This window comes from Panicum hallii, chromosome 5 (genome assembly GCF_002211085.1).
Source record: "Panicum hallii strain FIL2 chromosome 5, PHallii_v3.1, whole genome shotgun sequence".
In the NCBI taxonomy this organism is placed as follows: Eukaryota; Viridiplantae; Streptophyta; class Magnoliopsida; order Poales; family Poaceae; genus Panicum; species Panicum hallii.
Genome location: NC_038046.1, coordinates 9070152 through 9091783, shown reverse-complemented (window position 1 = coordinate 9091783; position 21632 = coordinate 9070152). Strand labels below are relative to the sequence as shown.

Here is a 21632-nt window from a genome sequence, read left to right as displayed (position 1 = left end):
AAGGTAAGGGGAGGAGAGAAACAAACCATGGTGGACGACGCGCACGCCCCCCACTACAGACACAGGAGGAGGGGGGACGGGGACGCACGCGCGGTGGCGGTGCTGCGGACGGCTGGCCGCCGAGCGCAGGAGCCGGGGGCGTGCGACTGACCGCGACAAGCGCGCCGTATCATGAGCAAGCTCACGCGTCGCTGGCTCTTGTCGCAGGGGGGCGCCCGCATGACGGCATGAGCCCGGCGCACGGGTAACTTGACGAGCGGCGCGCGGTAGAGGACGGGGGTGGGGGGGACGGGCGTTGCTGGTTCTGGTTGCCGCTTCGAGCGGTGGCGTCTGCCGGCGGGACTAGTGGTGTCGGCCCGGTCGTGCGAGGTGGAATGGGCCGCTGGGCCTGGACAGGAGAGCCGAGAGCTAGAGGCGGAACCTGGGCTTCGGAATGGCGGCGACCCTAGTACCCTACAAAAAGAAAAGGAAAGCACATGCGGGTAGCTGTTTTGAGGAACGTTCTAGAGTCGAAGGGATAGTGGGGAATGAGATGATTGGCTGCAACTTGCAACCATGGCACATAACTGAAGTGGCTTCCTTTCATCAAAGAAAAAAAATGAACTGGCGAACCATATAAAATCAAGGATGGATGCATCGGGCCGTGTGCTCCCGTGGATCAGGACCGAGCCGGCGAGCCCCCATCCGGAACGCACGCTGTGGGCCCAGCTGATTATTCTATACGTGGCGATCAGATCAGCCCCGGGGACTTTTCCAGCCTCGCGCTGACGTGGAGAGCCCGCCATGGCCCATGGATAGGGACCAACAGCATCGCAATTAAGTACTCTCCGCGACGAGAGATCAGTACTAACCAACTTGTCCAGCTACACGTTTCTGCTAAGCTAGCGACTCTTTCAAGTTTGAATCGCAATCGCAAGCCCGGGTTCTCCGAAACCAACCGGCACGCCAAAATCCACGCGCCCAATTCAATCAACCCGGAAACAAAAAGGAGAGAGAAAAGATTGGGCGTGGCGTTGGCCTGGCCATACCCGACACGGCAAACCACCCCATGGTTTCCAGGCGCGCAGGCTAGTAGCAGTAACAATCACAGCAGCCTTGTTAGACGCGTGCTTTCCACAGCAATGTGATGCTAACTGAGATCAAGCATTCAAGCTCGCTCGCCGTCGCCGCTGAACGAACCGGAGCCGCCCCCGACCCGGTCGCCGCTCGTTGCCCGGAGTCGCCAGCACGTCAGCTTGACGCGGATGCATGTGGGCGGCACCCCGGGTCTCCTCCATCTCCGGCTATATAAGGACGGAGAGGGATGAGGAACAGGCGGCAGCAGATTCGCGCACGTCTCTCCCAGTCTCCCGAGTGGTCGTCTCCTCCTCCTCCGGATCCCGCAGCGGCGCGTGCTACCTGAACAGGACGCGGGACCGCAGTCCGCAGCGGTAGAGGCAGAGCAGGGGAGCGGACTCCACCATGCTGGAAGGGAAGGCGATGGTGGAGGACACGGACATGCCGGCGAAGATGCAGGCGCAGGCGATGGCGGCGGCGTCCAGGGCCCTCGACCGCTTCGACGTCCTCGACTGCCGGAGCATCGCGGCTCACATCAAGAAGGTAACCATGCATCCCGTCCGGTCCCCGTGCTCTCTCTGTTCGGGAAGACGGTCGCTGCAACTCTGCAAGAGTGAGATCTGTGCTCTCCCAGAGGGAGGGAATGAAACCGTGCTCAATAGCTGGGTTTGGATTGCTGCAGGAGTTTGACACGATCCACGGCCCGGGGTGGCAGTGCGTGGTGGGCTCCAGCTTCGGCTGCTACTTCACGCACAGCAAGGGGAGCTTCATCTACTTCCGGCTCGAGTCGCTCAGGTTCCTCATCTTCAAAGGGGCGGCAGCGTAGCAGGCTAGTAGTAACACCTAGTAACATCAACGGGAAAAAAAAAATCAGATGCAGCACGTTCTCTTTTCCTCTGGGTTTTGTCGAGGAAGACTAGCGGGGCGCCGCGGCGGATGGCGTGTGCGCGTCTGTGTGAAATTGGCTCGCTGTATATGATGGTAGATGTAACGTTGGCAAGATTGCAAAGCGGTGGATTTTCATCACTGCTCACCTTGCCTTTTTGTGTACGAAATAATCCAGGTGATGAATTTGGTGATGCGTAAATGGAAATTTGAAAGTGTTGGGAAATTTAAATCCGTTCTTAGCAGCGAAGCACATCCGGTAGGATCGGAGTTGCAGTCCCTTGTAGCTGTTAGCTTGTCTTCCGGGAAACGGGAAAAAAAATAGGGTGCACAAAAAATATTCCGACCTGCCGGATTCGAACCAGCGACCTAAGGATTATCTGCAAACACTACAGTCCTCCGCTCTACCAACTGAGCTAAGGTCGGCTACGTTCCTTTTCGGCTTAGAACCTTTGATATATTCAAGCCTCATATGTCAACAACTACAGCATCAAGTGATCATTCAGCATTTGCAGTATAGATAACCTTGCCAATCTCTCTTGATGAACAATGAAGGATTCGAGCTCATAAGTTTGTATTGAAGACTGCTATATTGAAAGTGGAGATGATATTGTTGCTGTCAAGAGTGGCTGGGATCGGTATCGAATCTCCGTTGGCAAACCGAGTGCAAACATCGTCATCCAAAGGGTTTCAGGCACAACTCCAACATGCTCAGGTGTAGGTTTTGGAAGCGAGATGTGATCAGGAGGCGTATCTAATGTGCTTGCCCGTGATATCCATGTACGGAATTATGCGCAACCCATGATGAAGACCCTGTGAAGAGTTCAGGAATAATGGGTCTTCATCCTGGTGCGGTTTTTCATGAGCAATTGTACAGATGACAGAAGTTGGAAGTTTCTGAGTGACTGATACAGGCAGGAATAGTCGAAATTTTTTTTGTGTGTGTGTGTGTGGGGGGGGGGGTGTTCATAGTTCATGCTGGTGTTCCAGGAAGGGTAGGACATAAGGTTTTAGGATAGTATAGTCTAATTCAGCATTTAGCTTTAGTCTTCTGTTTTACAAGGGTGGCTACAAACATCATATCTCTGCACTGCAAAAAGGAAGTGAACAGTTCTTAATACAGAAAAGTTATTTCCTGAACCATTTTCCTACTTGTGATGGTACTCTATAGTTCTCAAATCCTTCTGGCAGTACATGTTAAGGCTACAGGTGGTCAGGTGCTAAGGTGCTAAAACTGAATGTACGATTGAACGACCTGAACCGGTTTCCTCTTCGTGCCAGCTCTGACGAAACTGAATGGCCATCCTCATTCAGACATAGCTGATCCTGCCGAGTTCATGGGCAACGACTGCATCCGTCGTGGTTGCCACACAGATTCCGGCCGCCGCGTGGGTCGCCGCCGCCCAGGAGGAGTTGCAGTGTGCACCTGCGCTGCGCCCCGCGACGGACATTCCCAGTCCCAGCCTCCGCGCGAGCTCAAGCCGCCGCTGCCGACGAAGGACGAAACGAGCGCCTCCAATCTTAGCTAAGGGAGCCGATGAGCGCTTGTTCTAGGGCTTGGGAGGGCCACAGAGCTGCGCGATTCGGCCGGGAGCACGGCGGCGGAGGGCGGGCGGCCGCAGGCCAAGAGACATACCAGGACATGGCGCCATTCGTATAATATTTAATAAACTAGGGGTCAATTGTAAATATTAGGGGGCAATTTGCAAATAATCGGATCGCAGTTACTATCACGATCCTAAATAGGGGGTCATATGTAAATACATGGGGGGCAAAATGCAAATAATCGGATCGCGATTATTAATCGCGACCAAACCAGGTGTTTTCTGCAACTATCAGGGGGTGTTCTGCAAAACCTTCGGCCCCGGCGGCAATGGCCGCCGGCGACGCTGCGTTGCCGCCCGACGACCACCGCTAGCGTTGCTGCCTCTTCAAGCTGCAGCGCGCCGCGCCAGGCAGCCCCGGAACACGGTCTGGATGACTACGGCGGTGTAATCCTCGCGGACGAAGCCAGAGCTGGGACGGGTGAGGCGGTGGATCACCTCCTCCGCCATGCCTGCGCCTCCTCAGCCGTCGCTGCGGTCGACACGGCCCACGCCATGGCGTGCCGCTACGGCCGGGGCCGCCGCTCCCTAGCTACGGGTCTGGAGTTGATCCACAGATTGCAGATAGACGGTGTTATCGCCTATCGGTAACTGCAACTGAGGCTATTCAATGGAGGGGAGGCGTACGATCTTGCTAAACTGTGGCTTCTGTTGCAGCAACTGTAAGCGAGGGACACGTTACGTGAAGAGATCACACACACATTCCAGAAAGGCGAGGTTGACCAGATCGTCTCTCTCTCTCTCTCTCTCTCTCTCTCTCTCTCTGCTGCCATGGTACCTATAAGTTTCTCGTCACAAACAGTAGCTTCATCCAGTGGCACAAAGAGCGTGGCATTTGATTGCAGAACACGTACAAACAAACATGTGGCTCAGGCACTCAGCCAGTGCGGTTTCATCCATTTGTAGTTTTGTATGCATGGTGTGCAAGCAGCGGCCATGCGCCTCCTGCCGCAGGAGGAGCGAGTGAGAGGGGCTTCTTCGTCTAGCTCCACCCATTCCACATTCCCACCAGCTCCCGGGCCGTTCAATAAGAGAAGCACTAGCAGGGAGGGAGGGGGCAGAGGCTAAGAATGGCAGGCGCTTTCTAATAATAAAGCGAGTGCCACTCCCTAATTATACTCCCCTCTCCCCCTTCGCCACCGGCCCGGGGCCTCCCCTTTCCGGACAAGACAGATGACGATCCATCGAAACCGATCCATGGATACCCGAGACCCACAGGAATCATCCATTATTCGGAGCTAATCATTCCAGCGCACAATCTTGGGCTAGCTCATCCTTCCCGGGGACACTCGAGGTCCCGAAAGCCGCACCCGTTGCAGGTATGCCGGCATCATGGTGATCTTCCTCTCTCTCTCTCTCTCTCTCTCTCTCCCTTCCTTTCTTAGGCCCCGCCATCGATCGAGTCCTTTTCGTTGCCGTTGCCATGGGGGTGCGGCTCGGCCGGGTGAATGATGGGGTGCCGGCTGTGACGTGAACGCGGCAGGTCGACAGTGCATGGCCGCGAGCGCCGGGGCGCAGCTAGAGCGGCGGAGCTCGGTGCGGCGGACGCAGGGCATGGCGCAGGAGGAGGAGCGGGGCCAGACGGCCGACGAGGAGATCATGTTGCGGAGCCAGGGGGGCAACACCGAGCCGGCGGGCGGGTCGGCCAAGGTCGTCGCCGCGCTCGACAAGGACAGCGCCGCGCCCAAGTCGCGGGAGCAGAGCGCGGGACCTTCCGGTAAGTCCGAGTCTCTGAGATCGCTTGGATGGGTGCGCCGCCGAGCCGGTCGCGTCGCCGGGTTCTGACGAGACGTCAGGCGGTCGCGTTGCGTGCAGAGATGGACCAGATGAAGGAGAAGTTCGCCAAGCTGCTGCTCGGGGAGGACATGTCCGGGTCCGGGAAAGGGGTGCCCTCCGCGCTAGCCCTCTCCAACGCCGTCACCAACCTCGCAGGTGACTTGCCAGAATAGTACTCGTAGTATTACAATCCTCCTGTCGAAACCGGAAAACTTGCTCACCGCAGACCACGCACGATCTTCCTTCCGTTCGCCTGCAGCCTCTGTGTTCGGCGAGCAACGGAAGCTGGAGCCCATGGCAGCAGACAGGAAGGCGAGGTGGAAGAGGGAGGTCGGCTGGCTCCTCTCCGTCGCCGATCACATCGTCGAGTTCGTCGCCAAGAAACAAGTCCTGGACAACGGAACCGAAATGGAGGTTCGGCGACCACACCTGCATTGCCATTGCCATTCCCAGATCGATCCTCTTCCACTCCTCCGGTTCTAACTCTCTGTTCTTGCTCGTCGCAGGTGATGGGGACGCAGCAGAGACGGGACCTCCAGGCGAACATCCCGGCGCTGCGCAAACTCGACACGATGCTCCTTGTAAGCACTCATGCCATGTTTCAACCGCTGTAACTCAGCGGAACACGCGTTGATGAAAAGTCTGATGCGACATGGGGTGTTCACCATGGGGCAGGATTACCTGGACAACTTCAAGGAGCGAACCGAGTTCTGGTACGTGAAGCGCGACTCGTGCTCGGAGAGCGAGAACGAGGGGTCGCAGAGGTCCGACGAGAAGTGGTGGATCCCGATCGTGAAGGTGCCCCCGGCCGGGCTGTCCAAGCCCTCCAGGGGCTGGCTCCTGCACCAGAAGGAGCTGGTGAACCAGGTGCTCAAGGCGGCCATGGCCATCAACGCCAACTGCCTCATGGAGATGAGCATCCCGGACACGTATATTGACACGCTACCCAAGGTCGTCGAACAAGAAGAAATCACGCAAATAAATTAAAGCAGTTTTCTGAAACCTTTTTTTTTGTTTCTCATGGCTTGGATGGTGGTGGTTGGCTTGCAGAACGGGAGAGCCAGCCTCGGGGACGCGCTGTACCGGATCATCACGGACGTGGAGTTCGACCCGGACGACTTCCTGTCGACGGTGGACCTGACGTCGGAGCACAAGATCCTGGACCTCAAGGACCGGATCGAGGCGTCAGTCATCATCTGGAACCGGAAGGTGCACAACAAGGACGGCAAGTCCTCCTGGGGCTCCGCCGTCAGCCAGGAGAAGAGGGAGCAGTTCGAGGAGCGGGCGCAGACGCTGCTGCTCATCATCAAGCACAGGTTCCCCGGCATCCCCCAGTCCACGCTCGACATCGCCAAGATCCAAGAGAACAGGGTGAGCAACTGAGTACTTTATTATTTCAGAAAAAAAAGGAAGGTCTCGTGTACTAACAAACAAACACACACGTCGATCGCCATGGCCACTCCAGGACGTCGGGTTCGCGCTGCTGGAGAGCTACTCCAGGGTGCTGGAGAGCCTGGCGTTCAACGTCATGTCCCGGATAGAGGACGTCATCCAGGCCGACAACGTCGCGAGGGAGAAGGCCAAGAGGGACGCGCCGGCGGAGGCCGCCGGACGCCGCGATCCCCAGAACGGGGGAGAGGACGGTGGGACGACCCTGCTGGACTTCATGGGCTGGACAGGGGACTCGGAGGGGAGGAACGACGACTGCTCGCCGCCGCCGCCGCCGGAGCTGCCGGCGCAGGACGACGGGAGGCTCATGAAGCTGCCCAACATCATGACCAACCTGAAGCAGACGTACATGGACAAGCTCGACTTCCTCAGCGGGAACAGAAGCCCCTCAGCTCGCCATTAGAGACGGCACGGCACGAGATTTTGCATGTATCGTGTGTGTGTGGTAGTAGTGTACATAGTATATATTTTGGATTAAAACACTGGGCTCTCGCTTGAGCAGCCCGTCGTGTTGTCTTCCTTATTTTGCAAACATGCGACTCCCTCTCCCATGTATGGTTTTAACTTTTAAGGGACTGACCACTGTATCAGAGCCATCAATAAATAGAAAAATTTAGAGCTACCTGGCCCTCCAACTCACACGTGAGATGAAGAGTAACCAGGCCTGAAACAAACATACAGTGGAAACTGCCGTGTCCTGTGTCCATTCTCAAGCCATAAGCCGAGACCTTTGCAAAGGAACACAAGTACTGAATACCACGACAACAACTACGGAGCACAGCAAGCACGAAGTAAATTCTAGCATGTATTTTTGTCCTTAGTTATCACTCGAGCAAGGCAAGTCTACTAACTAGAGAACCTCTGCTCACAAAGCACTGCAAGCACGAAGTCAATTCTAGCATCATTTTTCCCCCTTAGTTATCACTCGAGCAAGCAACAATACATACTAACTAGAGAACCTCTGAGCAGAGGAAGCATACAACAGGCAGATAGCTGCTTCACAAAACTGTTACAGGCCGCTGATGCTGTAGGATAAATACTTGGCACTGATGATGCAAAAAACATATGCATGTGCGTCTTTTATATTTGGTGTCTAAAAGCACCATGATGTTTGAATCCGTCAGTAGAAAACTGCTCCGATAACAGAGTCAAACATGTCTATTAAAAGGCAAATTACAGGAGTTCTGCCAGTAAATACCACTAGCTGAGTCCTCAGGACACTGCTGTAGGTGATTTGGATTTTATCCATGGAGGAAGACGAGATGCTGCCATCACTTCAGTTGAGTAACTGCAGCGTGTATGGCATCTGCAAGATGGGGCACATTCCTCATGTTCAAACCAGCCATACTGATCCTCCTGCAAGAAGAATTTACTCGTTGTCAATATGGCAGTGTCAGTTGGGGCTTCCCTAATAAGGTGGCAAGAAAACTAATCTTAAGTCACTAGATCAATGTTCAAGAGTGCAGATCAAGATTGCTGGCTTATACTATGTCCTTAAAAGTCCTTAAATATTAATACTATGTTCAAGTGATTTATAGCTATACTTCTATAAACTATTAAATTAGGGAAACTCCAATCTTATCCACAATTAGTAGTATTAAGTAATAATTACACAAATACAAGAGTACATGTACATACATAAATAAGTGTAAAAAAATTGAATTAGACATTTACCCGTCGGATGTCATGTAAATGTGGTATTCTTGCCTCATGAAGGCCACTTGCTCGCTATTGAGCCCAGTGAAAGTAAACATCCCAATTTGCTTAATGATGTGGCTCCAATCTCCAGGAGTTCCTGTACGTTGTCAACAAGACTAAGCAACTTGATAGGGCCAGAAAACTTTTTCATTCAAAGAAAGACAACAGAAAGGAACGGTACATTGAATAATAACAATTTCTGGACTAGTGTAGAGCGAATGTAACATTTAACCTTTCAATTCATAATCTAATAGACGGCACAGATTAACAGTGCAACCCAAATACTTCAAACACTTCAAACGTAGATTGATTCAACATTTTAATGTCAGATTCAATTACTTGAATCAACTGAGGTGAGAAAGAGGAAGCTCTGTTATTTTGCACAATTGTTGCTGACAACCCAAGAGGATCTTTGCTGCAGATTCAACTACATAGTTGCCAAATAATCAATAGCACCGATCCAGGACAAAGAAAGGCATGGCACCAAGTTGCATAATTTCAATACAAGATCATGAAAGAAATACTAGGGGAAAGACTGCCAAGTTACTTCACATACAACATTTAACCATATTGCAGGCAAGGAGGATACAGGAGTAGCCAGGAACTATTACCTCTGGATTTTAGCGCATCAAATAGCTGTTGCCTCATGCTAATTATCCTATCAGCCATGGCCTTCAGTTCCACAGTCCATTCGTTGAACATCTCACTAAAATGTAAATAAATGAAATCAATATAAGGAACTAAGTGCTCCATAGTATTCACTGGATCCACCCATAAACATGGCATTGCAATAGCTAGAATGTTACCTGTCCTTGAGTATGGTTGCCACGACAGAGGGACCATGAAGAGGAGGGCTTGAATACATAGGCCTAATCACAAGCTTGAGTTGACTTTCAACCCTAACAGCTACATCAGCACTTCCACATACCTGAAACATGAATTGCAATGAATCTGAGTATTATGACCTTCTGAGGCATAAAAAGATTGTTCAGATGGGCACAATGTAGAAAAACTATCCTCTTTCAATAATTAAGGTGTACAAGAGAAACAGACAAACTTAGTAAGTACTGTAGTAAGATAATTTTAGAACGATGGAAAGAAACAACTCTCATCTGTAACATTGATGACTACTAAATTTCCACATCCATGTAATACTCTAAAGATGTGAAAGAATTTAACCCTAACTAAAGGCCAAAATTTATGTCGCTACAAGTGACTGACAATCTAAACTGTCCACAAAAAATATATTTATGTTTATCTCCCATAACAAAACAGATAAGAACTATATGAACTGACATATCTAAAGTGACAAATAAAAGATAGAGGCGAATTTGAACATTTGCGACAAAATTTTCCATGCACCAATCAATCCTATAGCATTGCTCAGATTTACTTGATTGGAAGTTATAACAGTCATCTCCAAAAACGATGCAAAGATAGCTCTGGGTTACAAGTTGTAATCTTTGAACACCAGAGGACGACGCCAACAACCTGAGTTTATGACCTAGAACTGAGTGAAATCAACAAGAGCTAGAGTGAAGATCTCTTACAATGCTCAAAGCGCCAACACGCTCTCCATACATTCCCATGTTCTTAGCGTAGCTCTGAGCCATGAGCAATTCACCACCATCAGCAACAAACATGCGCACTGGCTGGGCATCTTTGTCAAGACTTCCACTCGCAAAGCCCTGTGAAGTGAACAAAAATCAACAAATTATGTGCCTGATGAGTGAAATCAGACAACCAGATGTGTTTTTGCTGTGTCAAATCAATTTCAGATTGGTTACGTCTACATACTTGATAAGCACTGTCAAAGAACGGAAGCAATGATTTTGATCTCATCAGCTGCCTAATCTGTTCCCATTGATCAATGGTAGGATCTACACCAGTAGGGTTATGGGCGCAAGCATGCAGCAGTACAATTGATCCTAAAGGAGCAGAACTGAGGTCTTCTAAGAGTCCTGTTAAAAAACAGATCCTGGATCAATGACAGAGCCATGACACAATTTGCAAATATGAAATATACAAGACATGTGAAAGTGCCCCGATCTTGTAGCATACTCGCATTATTAAAGCATAGTAGCAGGTTACAGGATTATAGCAGCATGAAAAATTAAAGTTATACCGTTGAAGTCAAGACCACGGGTTGCAGGATCATAGTAGCGGTAGCTCCTGACAGTCAATCCAGCTAGGGTGAAGACTTTTGGGTGGTTTCCCCAGGTTGGTACTGGGATGTAGATAGTGCGCTGGAAGAAATTTGTATGATTTAGCGATCATGCACTTCAATCAAGTGAAGCAGCAAAACTGAAAGGAGACAGGAGAGTTTCTTTACTTCATGGTAGTGCTTTGCAAGAAATTCACCTCCCACTCTTAAAGAACCAGTTCCTGATAGGCATTGCACTGTAGCAACCCTATTCTCCTGAATAGCAGGGCTGTTCCATTTTGAGGGAAAGAAAAACATAATCAGTTTTCTGAAGTGTCGTAAAATAGAGATAAACACAACAGGTAGCCAAGAAGGTAGATATTTTATGTAGTTAGACCTCAACACTAAGAATTCACAGTTGATAGTACGACACATAAATATCACAAATGGGAGCAGTTGACCCATAAAAATCACCAACGGGAGGAAATGGGTAGATAAGTCTCACAGAACAATACCTGTCAGCACCAAAGATAAGCTTAGCGCTCAGCTTATTATATTCAGCCAAACCAGTGATTGGTAGGTACTCCTTCACACGAGACCTAGACATAGGGAAAAAAATCATATGTAAGATACAGCTCCAAGATATCATAAATTTGCACGCTGACAGTTTTCCACACGCAGAAGTGTAGACACACAACGGGACACATTGCAGTGTTTACAAAGCACACCCGAAAAATATACAAAATTGAGGTCAATTTTCCAGGAACCTAGATCATCTACAGAGATATAGTGGGCCAAGTAACAAAAAAGAGGAGGGAAAGCCATACACGCAATTGCAAGGTGGACTGAGGAATAATAATCTTACACGTAAGTACAACAGAGTGGACCCAGTGTTAAGATAGAAAAAAAAAGATAGTAGTAGCTCAAACAGTTGAAACAAAAACGGTATCATACAACAGAAAGGTCACCTACAATTACAGAGCACTAGACATGAGTCAATAATTATTATGGTTTTATCGGAAGTATCAGTCGAACTAAGGTGCGTATTATACACTATCCAGATGTTAGATCCAGTGAGTAATTAAATACATTTTTGTTTCAACTTGGGAGGAGGTAGGAACTTCAAGCCTGAAATTTCAATAAGCCCAGGGGCACGATCACGAAATCACGCGGATCATCTGGATTTCACAGAAGACTTACGGGTCATTGATTAGCATCTGCTCGGCGCGCCTGACCACGTTCAGCACGAGGGGCTTCCCTTCCTGCACGGATCAGAACACGAAGAGGGGCGTCAAATCCATCTCCAATCCAAAACAACAGAAGGGGCCATAGAAGGTTCAAACCAAATCACCAAACTCCTCTCACCTCGGTCCGGTAGGCGCCGACGCCGAGGTTGATCTTCACCGGGCTGGGATCCTTGTTGAACGCAACCGTCACCTGCGCCAGGCACCAAACAAGCACCGATCAGCCGGAGCAAACCCACGAGGACCGATAGCAAGCGGGGCGCGAGATCGCCCGGGGAAAGGGAGGAGGAGGCGGAGCGGGGGGGGGGGGAGGCGGACTTACCCCGAGGATCGGGTCCTCCGGGGCCTGCGCGATGCCGGCGAAGACGGAGGCTACCTGCGACGCCATGGTGGGGAACGATTCGAGGGTGGCGGAGGTGTCTGCTGCTGCCGCTGTTCTTCGTGGGGAGGAAGGCAGCAGGTGCCGCACCAGCGTACTTAACCTGCGGTCGGCGCTGGGGCTGGGCTCCTGCGCCGCTCGCTCGTTAGCGGGGGCCATCCGGGTGCGCGGTGCGTGCGCGTGCTTGGCGCGGGGCGGGGGAACCGAGAGCTGGCAGCGGGGAACGGCGTGCGCGTCTGCGTCTGCGCGATCCGGGACAAATTCCGGGTGCGGCCGCCGGGTCGCTATAAAACGGCGGGCGCGGCCGGGGAGTGACGTGGATGGCTGGTTTGGGCGGACTCGTGGCCGCGCCGTGTGCGTGCGGGCTGGTCCTTGCTCGGCGCCGTCTGCTGCCGTGGGGGCGGCGTGGCAGGAACCAGGATGACATTTTTTGCACTATTCTTTTCTGGAAAGGATAACGTGCCGGCAAGGGCGAGCTCCATGATATGCGGCTCGTAATCGTGGTGTGTGCCGCCGCATATCTCTGGCGATCCTATCGTCGCCGCGCAAGTGGTACGCACGGTTGGGGGAGCTCGACGTCGACGGCGATGCCGGCGGCCGGATCTGGAGAAGAAACGGGTGATAGCAGTGCATCATCCTCAGATATTGAGTCGTCACGGGATTCAACATTTTCCAAGTATGTAGGAATGAATGGCGTTAAAAATTCTCCATGTAATCGCTCCCTTATCTTGTTTTCTTCTAGCTGTTCTGCAGCGACGTCCGCTCTGCACCAAAACCATCACCACTCACCAGCTTGTCGGAATCTGTGGTTAGCTTAAAATATTTTGGCACATATTTTGGCATTTTGCAAGTATATACGTTCAGGAAGATTTCCAGTCCGTTCGCAAGTATATACGACTCCGGGAAATCAACGACCCTCGCACCGCAGCGCTCTCTTGATGTTGCCCAGCGCGCACGCCGCCAGGCCCGCCACGGTCTCCGCCGCGTCCGCCGGGAGCGCGCCGTCCGTCGGCGACGGGCTGGCCAGCGCCTGGAACGCCACGGTGACCAGCGCCCCGCCGGCCTCTACCGCCGCCCTGTCATCCTCCTTGCGGAACGACGAGATCACCGCGGGCCTGGACTCCCAACACGTCCGGCATCACCGCGAAGCCGCACGGCAGGACGGCCACGCCGCTCGAGTCGTGCCCGTCGATCACCGGCCGCAGGGCCGCGGCGTCGACCGGCGCGTACGCCACGGCCGACTCGCAGGGGCTGGTGCTTAATAAACACTAGCGACTGTTGGAAGATGGATCAACGACACTCCTAGCATCCGGATATCTAATCAGAATTTTTTCATCGGACGGTCCATCATAATATTAATAAATAACAATTGCAATATAAAAAAATCAAAGCTTGCAAGATTAAAAAATAATATATATACAAATAATTTATCCGATTTGAGGATACTCATCCGATTCGAGGATGGAAAAATTCTTACCCCAATATTAATATATTGTTTCGTGCAACATCTACCGCGGAATATAAAGAAATAATAATTGTAACATTGGTGCTTGTCTCTTTGCAACGTCAACGGACATCGGACGTCTCAAATGAACAGGCATCGGAAAGTACGAGCCATGGTATTACCGATAGATCAATGGTCATCACATGAAACCGCCGGCCATTGCACGGCACAGAAGCCTGAATGCCCATCGTATCATCCTTGGGCGGGCTTGCTTTCCCTCATCCTGCAGGGCCATCCGGCTGCTCCACGCATGCTACTCCTGTAGCCGCAGATATGTTTGTGTGCTTTTCTGTAAAAATTATCAAATCTCTACTTACTATAAAGAGGACAAGAATCATTTTTTTTCCTTCGTCTTCCGCCTGGTGCGACCTACGTCGCCTGCCCCCTCGTCCAGCCTCGGACAAATCTCGAGCGTCCGTTTGAATTTGCACCGCACCCCTGACCTCCCATCGCGAAAGCCTCCCCCTCGCGACGCCCAGCCGGCGCTCGCCCCCACGCCCTAGCGCCCTCGCGCCCGCTCTCCGTCCCCTCGCAGTCCCTCGCGGCCTCGCCCTCGCCCTCGCCCAGCGCCATCCCCTCGTCCTCGTTCGCCGTCGTGCGAGACAACGCCCGGACGCCCTAGCACCCTCGCGCCCGCTCGCCGTCCCCTCGCCGTAGTATGAATCCCACCGGAAACGCCCCCCCCCCCACCCCGCCCCGTCCCGACAATCCGCTCGACCTCGCCTCCCCCGACGATCCGCTCCGATACAGGGCCCTCGCCGTCGGCCCCGCGTCCGGCCCTCGCCCTCGGATCCGCGGCCACGCGGACTCGCTGCCAAGGTCTCCCGGGCTTTGAGACGCGCAGCCTGCCATCCTTTCCGGCCGTCATCACCCCTGGTGTGTGCGGATTCGAGGGCGTTGCACCCCCCCCCCCTCCCGCCCCCGGTGTGTCTCGCTGCAGAGGTTAATTTCGTGTTGATTGCCCAGGGGAATTTATCGTGCGTGATTTTCGTTTTGCTTGGAGCGGGCGCCCTCAGCACCCTGCTTCGTAGTGCTAAGGTAATTTCTGAATTTGCAATTCATTCCGATACGAGGAGCCAATACACAGACGCCTCCCCTTCCTGTTTTTCCAATCCCCTCGGCGCAATCATCTGAATGGCATTCTCGTGGGTTGAAAAGATTATATACGGGCATGTTATTAATTTCCTTCCATTGTATAGCATTAATTTCCTTCCATTGTATAGCATAGTGTTGCATTTTAATGTGTGTCAACTATAAATATTCACGCATTCTTTGTGCCACTAGAGATAAACGATCAGCTGAAAAAAATAAATTGGGCATGGCAGTGGGCTCCTGATCCACGGGAACCTGCTGCTTATGCACGACATGAGAGCATGCAGCTCCCTTATGTGGTAACCCTGGCTCATGAATTTCCACCTTAGGCTGTTCTTATCTATTTTATTTATGAAACAAGCAACACCCTTTCACTGATGGGTTAGTCATCCTTGCACACTGAAGCTTCTCTATATCAAGTAAGTGCACACTGAAGCTAGCATTACAGAATGGCAGAAAGGATGATTGAGTTTCTCTCTAGCTCAGCCAAGCTACCCTGTGAGCAATATGTTTTTACTCGATGATTTTCTTGTACAACCAAGCAATTGTGGCCTCGACAGCAAAGTGATCTTAGGCTGCATGTTACAGATATGTCAGTAGTAAATTAAGCTTTAGCCCTATGCAAACACCATATTTCATATTGCACTTTGTTCTTTCTTTCCCAAAAGTTCTGTACTGACTAATAGTTTTCTTCATTTGTATGCATGGATTCACAAATAGACCAAATATGGTAAGAGGTCAATGACCACATTGTCAATTCTTCATTGGATTCATCTCATCTGGTGCAGCACATGGTTATGCTTTCCAAAATTTCAGATCACACTTACAGGATTTTGGTAAAAATGTGCCCAGCCCTAGGCACGCCTCCAGCACAAGCAAGGAACACCTGCAGCCATCTACCAGGAGTGCGAGCCCCAGCTGCCGTCCGTGTGCGACTGCCCCCCGTCATCCACCAATTTCTCCCCGGAGTGAGAGACCCAGCCACCGTCCGTGTGCAACTGCAACGGTGAAGGCAAATATACAATTCCTAAAGGCTCCCTTTGCTAAGATGGATCCCAAGTTTCTCTTGCATCTACCCGATTATTTTTTACCCCTACTGTATTCAATTACAAATAGAATTCCATGGACGCGACACATGTTATCGAGTTGTATCCTTTGTTAGATATGATTGCTGTAATTGGGAAAGGCGTGAAGCTGTTTCGTTTTTTATCTGTGACGATTTGATTTTAAAGCTGAAACTGCCTGCCAGTATACTCCCAGAATGGATTAGAACACTACCCTTTCTCAAAAGGCTCAATCAAGAATAGGAGTATGGATTAAACACCTATTCATGAGGAAATAAGTTGTTACTACCTAGACTAACTGAACCACGCAAAATGACTGACTATGAGGTAGGCAAGAGAGAAAAAGATACAGAAGGATATGTATAAATCCTAACCAGATCAATAATTAAAATATATGAATACGTATTTATTTCTGCATCTAATTAATGAAGTTTACTTGCACAGAGGGAAATAATGCACCAAACTTCTATTATGTTCAGGCATCTGCATGCACTAACTTGAGGTATTCTTTGAGCCTTCTTTTTTGTAATGACAATTATTGCTTGCACTTGCACGCACAAACTTGTCCTACATTGATCTTGTCATTCTTATTTTGTGTTTTGTATTCTTATATTCTTTTTATTGGGAGGGCTGATTCCCTGGATTGACTGAATATGCACTCCTTCTCGACAGTTTTGCTGCTGTACTTGCATTGCGGAGGGGGCTGTTGTTTAGCTTATTAGGAGGTTCCTACAAGCTCATTTTAGTTAGGTAGTATATTGTTCTCTCTGAACCTGGACGTGTTAAATCCATAAATGGTGTCCAAACAGTGCGTAGTTCATTTAGAAGACAACAAGAATATGCTATGTAGCTTGGGGTTCTGATACAGCAGCCCAGTTTTCATCTGCTCTGTGGCTTGAGTTCAGATACAGCAGCCCTGCTTCATAAATCCATAAACTGTATAGTTTATTTTCTTTTATGAGTCTATCTTGTTTCATGTTCTATTTCCATATATCCACTTAGTATTTGCACTTTTTCATGAAAAATGACTTCCTGAGATTCCTGTAGGACAATCTCATCGCACATGTACAATGAGGTTCAATAATGTTTGTAAGTGAAAATATTGGAATATTTGGGCCCACCAGTACAAAGGCCCACCATGTAAATCCAAACAATTTCAATAAAATCTCAAAGATCTATTAGTGCAAAGGTGTATGGCAACAAGATAGTCCTTGCTAGTGGAGGTGGAGGAAACCCAACTTAAATAGTTGGATGCTCTCTATACTCTTGCAAGTGTGGGTGAGATGAAGAAGGAAGAACGCGCGCGCACGTGCTCGCCTCGCCCGGGCTTCGGGCGCGCGACGTGCGCGTGAATGGTCCGCCGAAATCCGTCCCAATCCTTGCGGGCACACGGCTTCCTTTTGCAGATTTGTTTTGCCATTTCGAATCTGTTACGGATTTCACGCGCGTCGTAACCGACTTGATTTTTGGGGCGCGTCGGTACATACAGATAGGGGTACTTTCTACTAGTCTGTCCAGCCCAAGGGGCGCGAGGTTATCCGTAACCTCGCACTATGCCTTTGGGTGATGGGGCGTACGGCCCGGGCCTAACAGCTGGGGACACGGTCCCCGGACCTCTCCCCACGCTCTAGTAGGACCGGCGCCTATACAAGCCCACAAGGATAAGGTGCTCAGGAATGGCCACCACGGGCCCGAACCACCGCGGGGTGGTCTGGTGCCGCCACGTGTGGAAGCCGGACCCCCATGGGGCCTGTGCACCTGGGTCGGGCTCGGGGGCCCGGACCTCCCTTCCCTCCGGGGAGGAGGTCCGGTGCCGCCACGTGCCCCCGAGGAAGCGGCTGCTAAGCCACCTCTGTCACATATGCGGTGGCAGCCAGCCTTCTGCAGAACGCCAGCCCAACTACCACATTAAATGTGGTAGGTGGGGTGCGCGTGCCCGGGTCAAGGCGTGGGCTGTCCACTGACACATCGGGCAAGTGTGCTGACACCACGGTAAGCCCCGCCTGTTACCGAGGTGGCACGTCGCATCACTGCGCAGTGGGCGCGGGCAGGCGGCATATAGTCACACCACAGCGCCGCGCGCGTGAGCAAAGGGTAATTATGATCTGCTGCAGGAGGGCTGCGGCGTGCGCTGCTACAGTGTACGCGGAGGCTACGGCGCGGCGGGTCAACATAGCCTCTTCGCCTATCAGCAGGAATTGACCCAACAGTGACAACACATTTTTCACTGTGCATGTCACTGTCAGCAGGCACTGTGCCGGTAAGGCGGCACATGACCATACCCTGGTTGTAGATACGCACATCAACTTCTCGATCGAGGACTACAGGAAGGAGCTGAAGTGGAAGATCTCTATATCTGTGGCAAAAGACTCCAGTGTGTACGTTATTTAATATGTCGCCGGGTCCACCTGTCGGTATCCCGCTCAGTGTACACGCTCCCCTTGAACCTATAAAAGGGAGAGTGCGCTCGTTAGAACACAGGTTCTCTCAAGTTTTTCCAGGCATTCAGAAGCTCTGAGCTCTAAATTCCCACAAGCAATACAACATACAAGTGGACGTAGGGTTTTACGCTCCGGCGGCCTGAACCACTCTAAACCCTTGTGTGTTCCCCGTGTTCATTGGCCTTTTGATCTTGTGTTCCTTGACTTCCCCAAACTCATTCTAGACTAGGATTAGGCGGGTGCGTTCCGCCACCCGGCTGGAGAAATCCTCCGACAGGGCGCCAAAAACCCTAGCGGTTATCTCTTATAAATACGCGCGGGTGCCAAAAAAAATAACAGATAGAAGACGCACAACACGCCTCAACCTGCCTGCTGCGCCGCCGCGTACGCTACTTTGTCCCGTTCGTTGGCGTGCACCGGCGATCGGGAGGCAGGTCTCCGGAACCTCGTCCTCAGCGATCCTGCACCGGGAGAGAGCGAATAAGGTTTTTGGGAAGCGCTCTGCGCGCTGCTCGAACGCTTCCACATCGCCGTCCTCTACGTCCTCGTCGCCACGGCTCATCTTCCTCCTTGTTAGTGGGGCGCGACTCGGCGTCGTCAAGCGCGCGGATGTGCTGATCGTCGCCGTCGTCTTCTTTACCCGGTTATTCCGGTCAGGCAAAAAACGTACGGTTTTCTGTCTCTAACTATGTTTTTCATACCTAGTATGATCTGATTAGGGTTGATCTTACTGCTGCAATGTTATATCTTAAATTACTTGATGAGCATGTTTAGATATGTTCGTTTTCTATATGCAATTTTCATCATGGTCATGATTTATCTTCAGATTAATTTAAAACTGAAGCTCTTATTTTTTCCATCAATCCAAAAATTTTATCATAGGAGATTCAGTTTTATGGCTGGATTTGTTAATGCTCTGAGACCTGAGAAGTTCTCTAGTGAAGTGGCAAACAAGGGTGATTCTGTGGCTCTCTGCCATGAACGTGCTGTGGGTGTCCAAAGGTAAACCTGAGGGGACTCTTACCCCTGAGCAGAGAAAACCTTTGCCGAGGGTAACATACTTTTTGTGGGCGCTGTGATCGGTACGGGATGTGTACCTCCATCCTACTCTGTGTATTATAGTTCCAATAGCTTTGTTTATTGAAATTCTGATTTTTCCATGATAATTAGGTTGAATCATTCTTTAATTCATTTTAGCTATCCAACTTATCCAGCAAGAAGAAACTTAATGCAATTTAATAGTGCAAATGTTGTTTGGGTATGGCCTTTTTCAGGTTTGGATAGGTCTGTAGGATAGGTCTGTACGGTCAGGCTTGTTCAGTTCCGGGCATGCTAATTCGCGGGCGAGCGCTAGGACGCCTTCTCGCGATCGATTCCCGACAGGCCACTCCCTTCCTGACCTTTCTATTTCTAGAAAGTTTTTACTCCCGCGAATTTCTATTTTTAGTACAATAACTCATGTACATAACTCCGACACATAATTTGTTACTGATAACTTCTATAAGATAATTTCTTAGCATAACATTTGTGGCATGCACAACTTATACGCATAATTTCTACATATAACGGAAACTTAGAATTTTTTAAATTATAACCTACGACACATAATTTATAGGCATAACTTATTCCTCACAACTTGTTATACGATAATTTTGTAGCATAACTGTGCTATAGATATAATTTTTCGATAACTTTTTCGCAAGAATGATACTCCTTCCGTTCCAAAATGTAGATCGTTTTGGCAAATCTAGATGCATAGATTTTGCAACATATCTAGATATACATTGTGTTTAGATCCATAATAAAAATTATACATCTAAATTTGCTAAAGCGACCTACAGTTTAAAACGAAGGGAGTCCTGGACAATTTATCCACATAATTTAATTATGTAGATAGGAAAGGAAAAAAACACGTCGCATGCACATGCGGCGCTGCGGTCTTTGCGGCATGCACTCGCGCGCACGCGCTTTCCTGTTGGCCGCTGGGACCGCTCCCAACGGGCGCGTGTGGAATCAGGATTGCGGTTCAGTTCAGCTTTGGTCTCATATTTTTTCCTAAGGATAAGGATTATAACATTTTACTGCAATGTACTACATACTGGGCTTGTGAATCAAATTGTCCTTAACCTGTATGTTTTACCTTATTTCTGCAGAATGACACTTGATTTCACTTCTTCAGTTCACATAATTTCTGTCATTCTATGCAGTTCCTTGCAGTGGGTTATCGACAACACGCAGCTACATTGGCATCTTCATGAAGGCAATGGACAAACTCCTACCCGAGCTGACAGATGCACAAACCATCAGTTAGGACTGAGGTATCTTGATGATGCAGCCTGTGGATGAGGTGGCCGATGGCGATGCAGATGGCACGGACACACTCCCCATGAAGATCAGATGGTTCATGTAGCTTTAAGTAGTCTGGTCCTAATTTTTTTTTTTGGTTCCCTAGGTTTCGGATAGAATGGAAGGAGAATTGCATGGGGATGTAGAGGAATAGCACTAGGATAGATAGGTTCAGATTCATGCCGATGCTCTGATCTATGTGCTACCCATGAAGTTCAGACTCCAGGAGTTGCCTCTCGTTAGTCTTTGTCATGCACTTATTTATATGTGTGACTTATGTTCCTACATACACTAGGGAAATGTGGTTCTGCATACTTGCTTACTGATCTAAATCGTATAATACATGCTTGGATCTGGGAGTTTCCGTGCCTTGCAGAGATAGAGAGTCAACAGTGATGTTTGAAGGTACCAAATAGTTCATATAGCTTCTCACTCGTTTCTAATTTTCTAAAGCTAACTTAAAAAAACTAATTAATTTCCTTTTCACTCATTTCTTGATTGCTTCACTTTTTCCTGTGGCCTTTCGTAGTAGTGACCCTGTCACTTCAAACTTTCCGCTTAATTTTGGAAGGACTTCTGGCTGGCTGAATGCCCACTAACAAGTGCACAATTTCCAATTTTGATGCTTTTTCACGCTCTTTTATTGCATTGAAATTTTTTTAAGCTTCCGTAGCAATTGAGTTTTGGATAGGCAACTACCATCGTAGCGGCAACGGCCCACTCACAACTAACAAGCACGTGCACACGGCCTGCGGGGGCAACAGCCATCGTGGCGGCAATGGCACAAATAAAGCAATAGCAGGCCCCCATGCCACAGCCTGCTGGGCCTTAATATAATTAGTTGAACGCCGCCCACCGGAGAAAGGAGAGAGGATCCTGACGAAAGCTGCATCGGAATTGAGTCAAATGATGTGCATTGCATCGATCTATGATTTTTTTTTCTTATTGGCA

General features: G+C 50.1%; 3 protein-coding genes, 1 long non-coding RNA gene and 1 other non-coding gene across 8 annotated transcripts; 3 read left to right on the top strand and 2 right to left on the bottom strand.

Annotated features, from left to right (window-relative positions):
* The first annotated feature begins 1152 nt into the window (after positions 1-1152).
* Positions 1153-2173, top strand: LOC112893861 (dynein light chain LC6, flagellar outer arm). Its single transcript, XM_025961377.1, has 2 exons — positions 1153-1599; positions 1739-2173. The coding sequence occupies exons 1-2, from the start codon at positions 1462-1464 to the stop codon at positions 1880-1882; spliced, it is 282 nt and encodes a 93-aa protein (XP_025817162.1). The 5' UTR covers positions 1153-1461; the 3' UTR covers positions 1883-2173.
* A 109-nt stretch (positions 2174-2282) lies between these two features.
* On the bottom strand, positions 2283-2367 carry TRNAY-GUA. Its single transcript is given in 2 exon segments — positions 2283-2318; positions 2331-2367. It is a non-coding gene; the product is annotated as a tRNA-Tyr (tRNA).
* A 1996-nt stretch (positions 2368-4363) lies between these two features.
* LOC112893069 (rho guanine nucleotide exchange factor 8-like) lies at positions 4364-7464 on the top strand. 4 transcript variants are annotated; one of them, XM_025960228.1, is made up of 8 exons: positions 4364-4864; positions 5029-5262; positions 5361-5477; positions 5581-5735; positions 5828-5902; positions 5997-6272; positions 6372-6692; positions 6787-7464. In XM_025960228.1, the coding sequence occupies exons 2-8, from the start codon at positions 5040-5042 to the stop codon at positions 7171-7173; spliced, it is 1554 nt and encodes a 517-aa protein (XP_025816013.1). In that variant the 5' UTR covers positions 4364-4864; positions 5029-5039; the 3' UTR covers positions 7174-7464. The 4 variants fall into 4 exon arrangements, with proteins under 4 accessions (XP_025816013.1, XP_025816011.1, XP_025816012.1 ...); XM_025960226.1 differs by having other exon boundaries at positions 5342-5477; positions 5581-5902; XM_025960229.1 differs by lacking the exon at positions 4364-4864 and having other exon boundaries at positions 5077-5262; positions 5342-5477.
* A 341-nt stretch (positions 7465-7805) lies between these two features.
* On the bottom strand, positions 7806-12408 carry LOC112893070 (aspartate aminotransferase, cytoplasmic). The gene is made up of 12 exons (XM_025960230.1): positions 12178-12408; positions 11977-12048; positions 11812-11873; positions 11127-11210; positions 10801-10900; positions 10594-10714; positions 10266-10429; positions 10019-10156; positions 9275-9396; positions 9080-9174; positions 8445-8565; positions 7806-8126 (listed from the first exon to the last, which is right to left on the bottom strand). The coding sequence occupies exons 1-12, from the start codon at positions 12391-12393 to the stop codon at positions 8042-8044; spliced, it is 1380 nt and encodes a 459-aa protein (XP_025816015.1). The 5' UTR covers positions 12394-12408; the 3' UTR covers positions 7806-8041.
* A 1774-nt stretch (positions 12409-14182) lies between these two features.
* On the top strand, positions 14183-16662 carry LOC112895136. The gene is made up of 3 exons (XR_003229154.1): positions 14183-14614; positions 14705-16396; positions 16567-16662. It is a non-coding gene; the product is annotated as an uncharacterized LOC112895136 (long non-coding RNA).
* The last annotated feature ends 4970 nt before the right edge of the window (positions 16663-21632 follow it).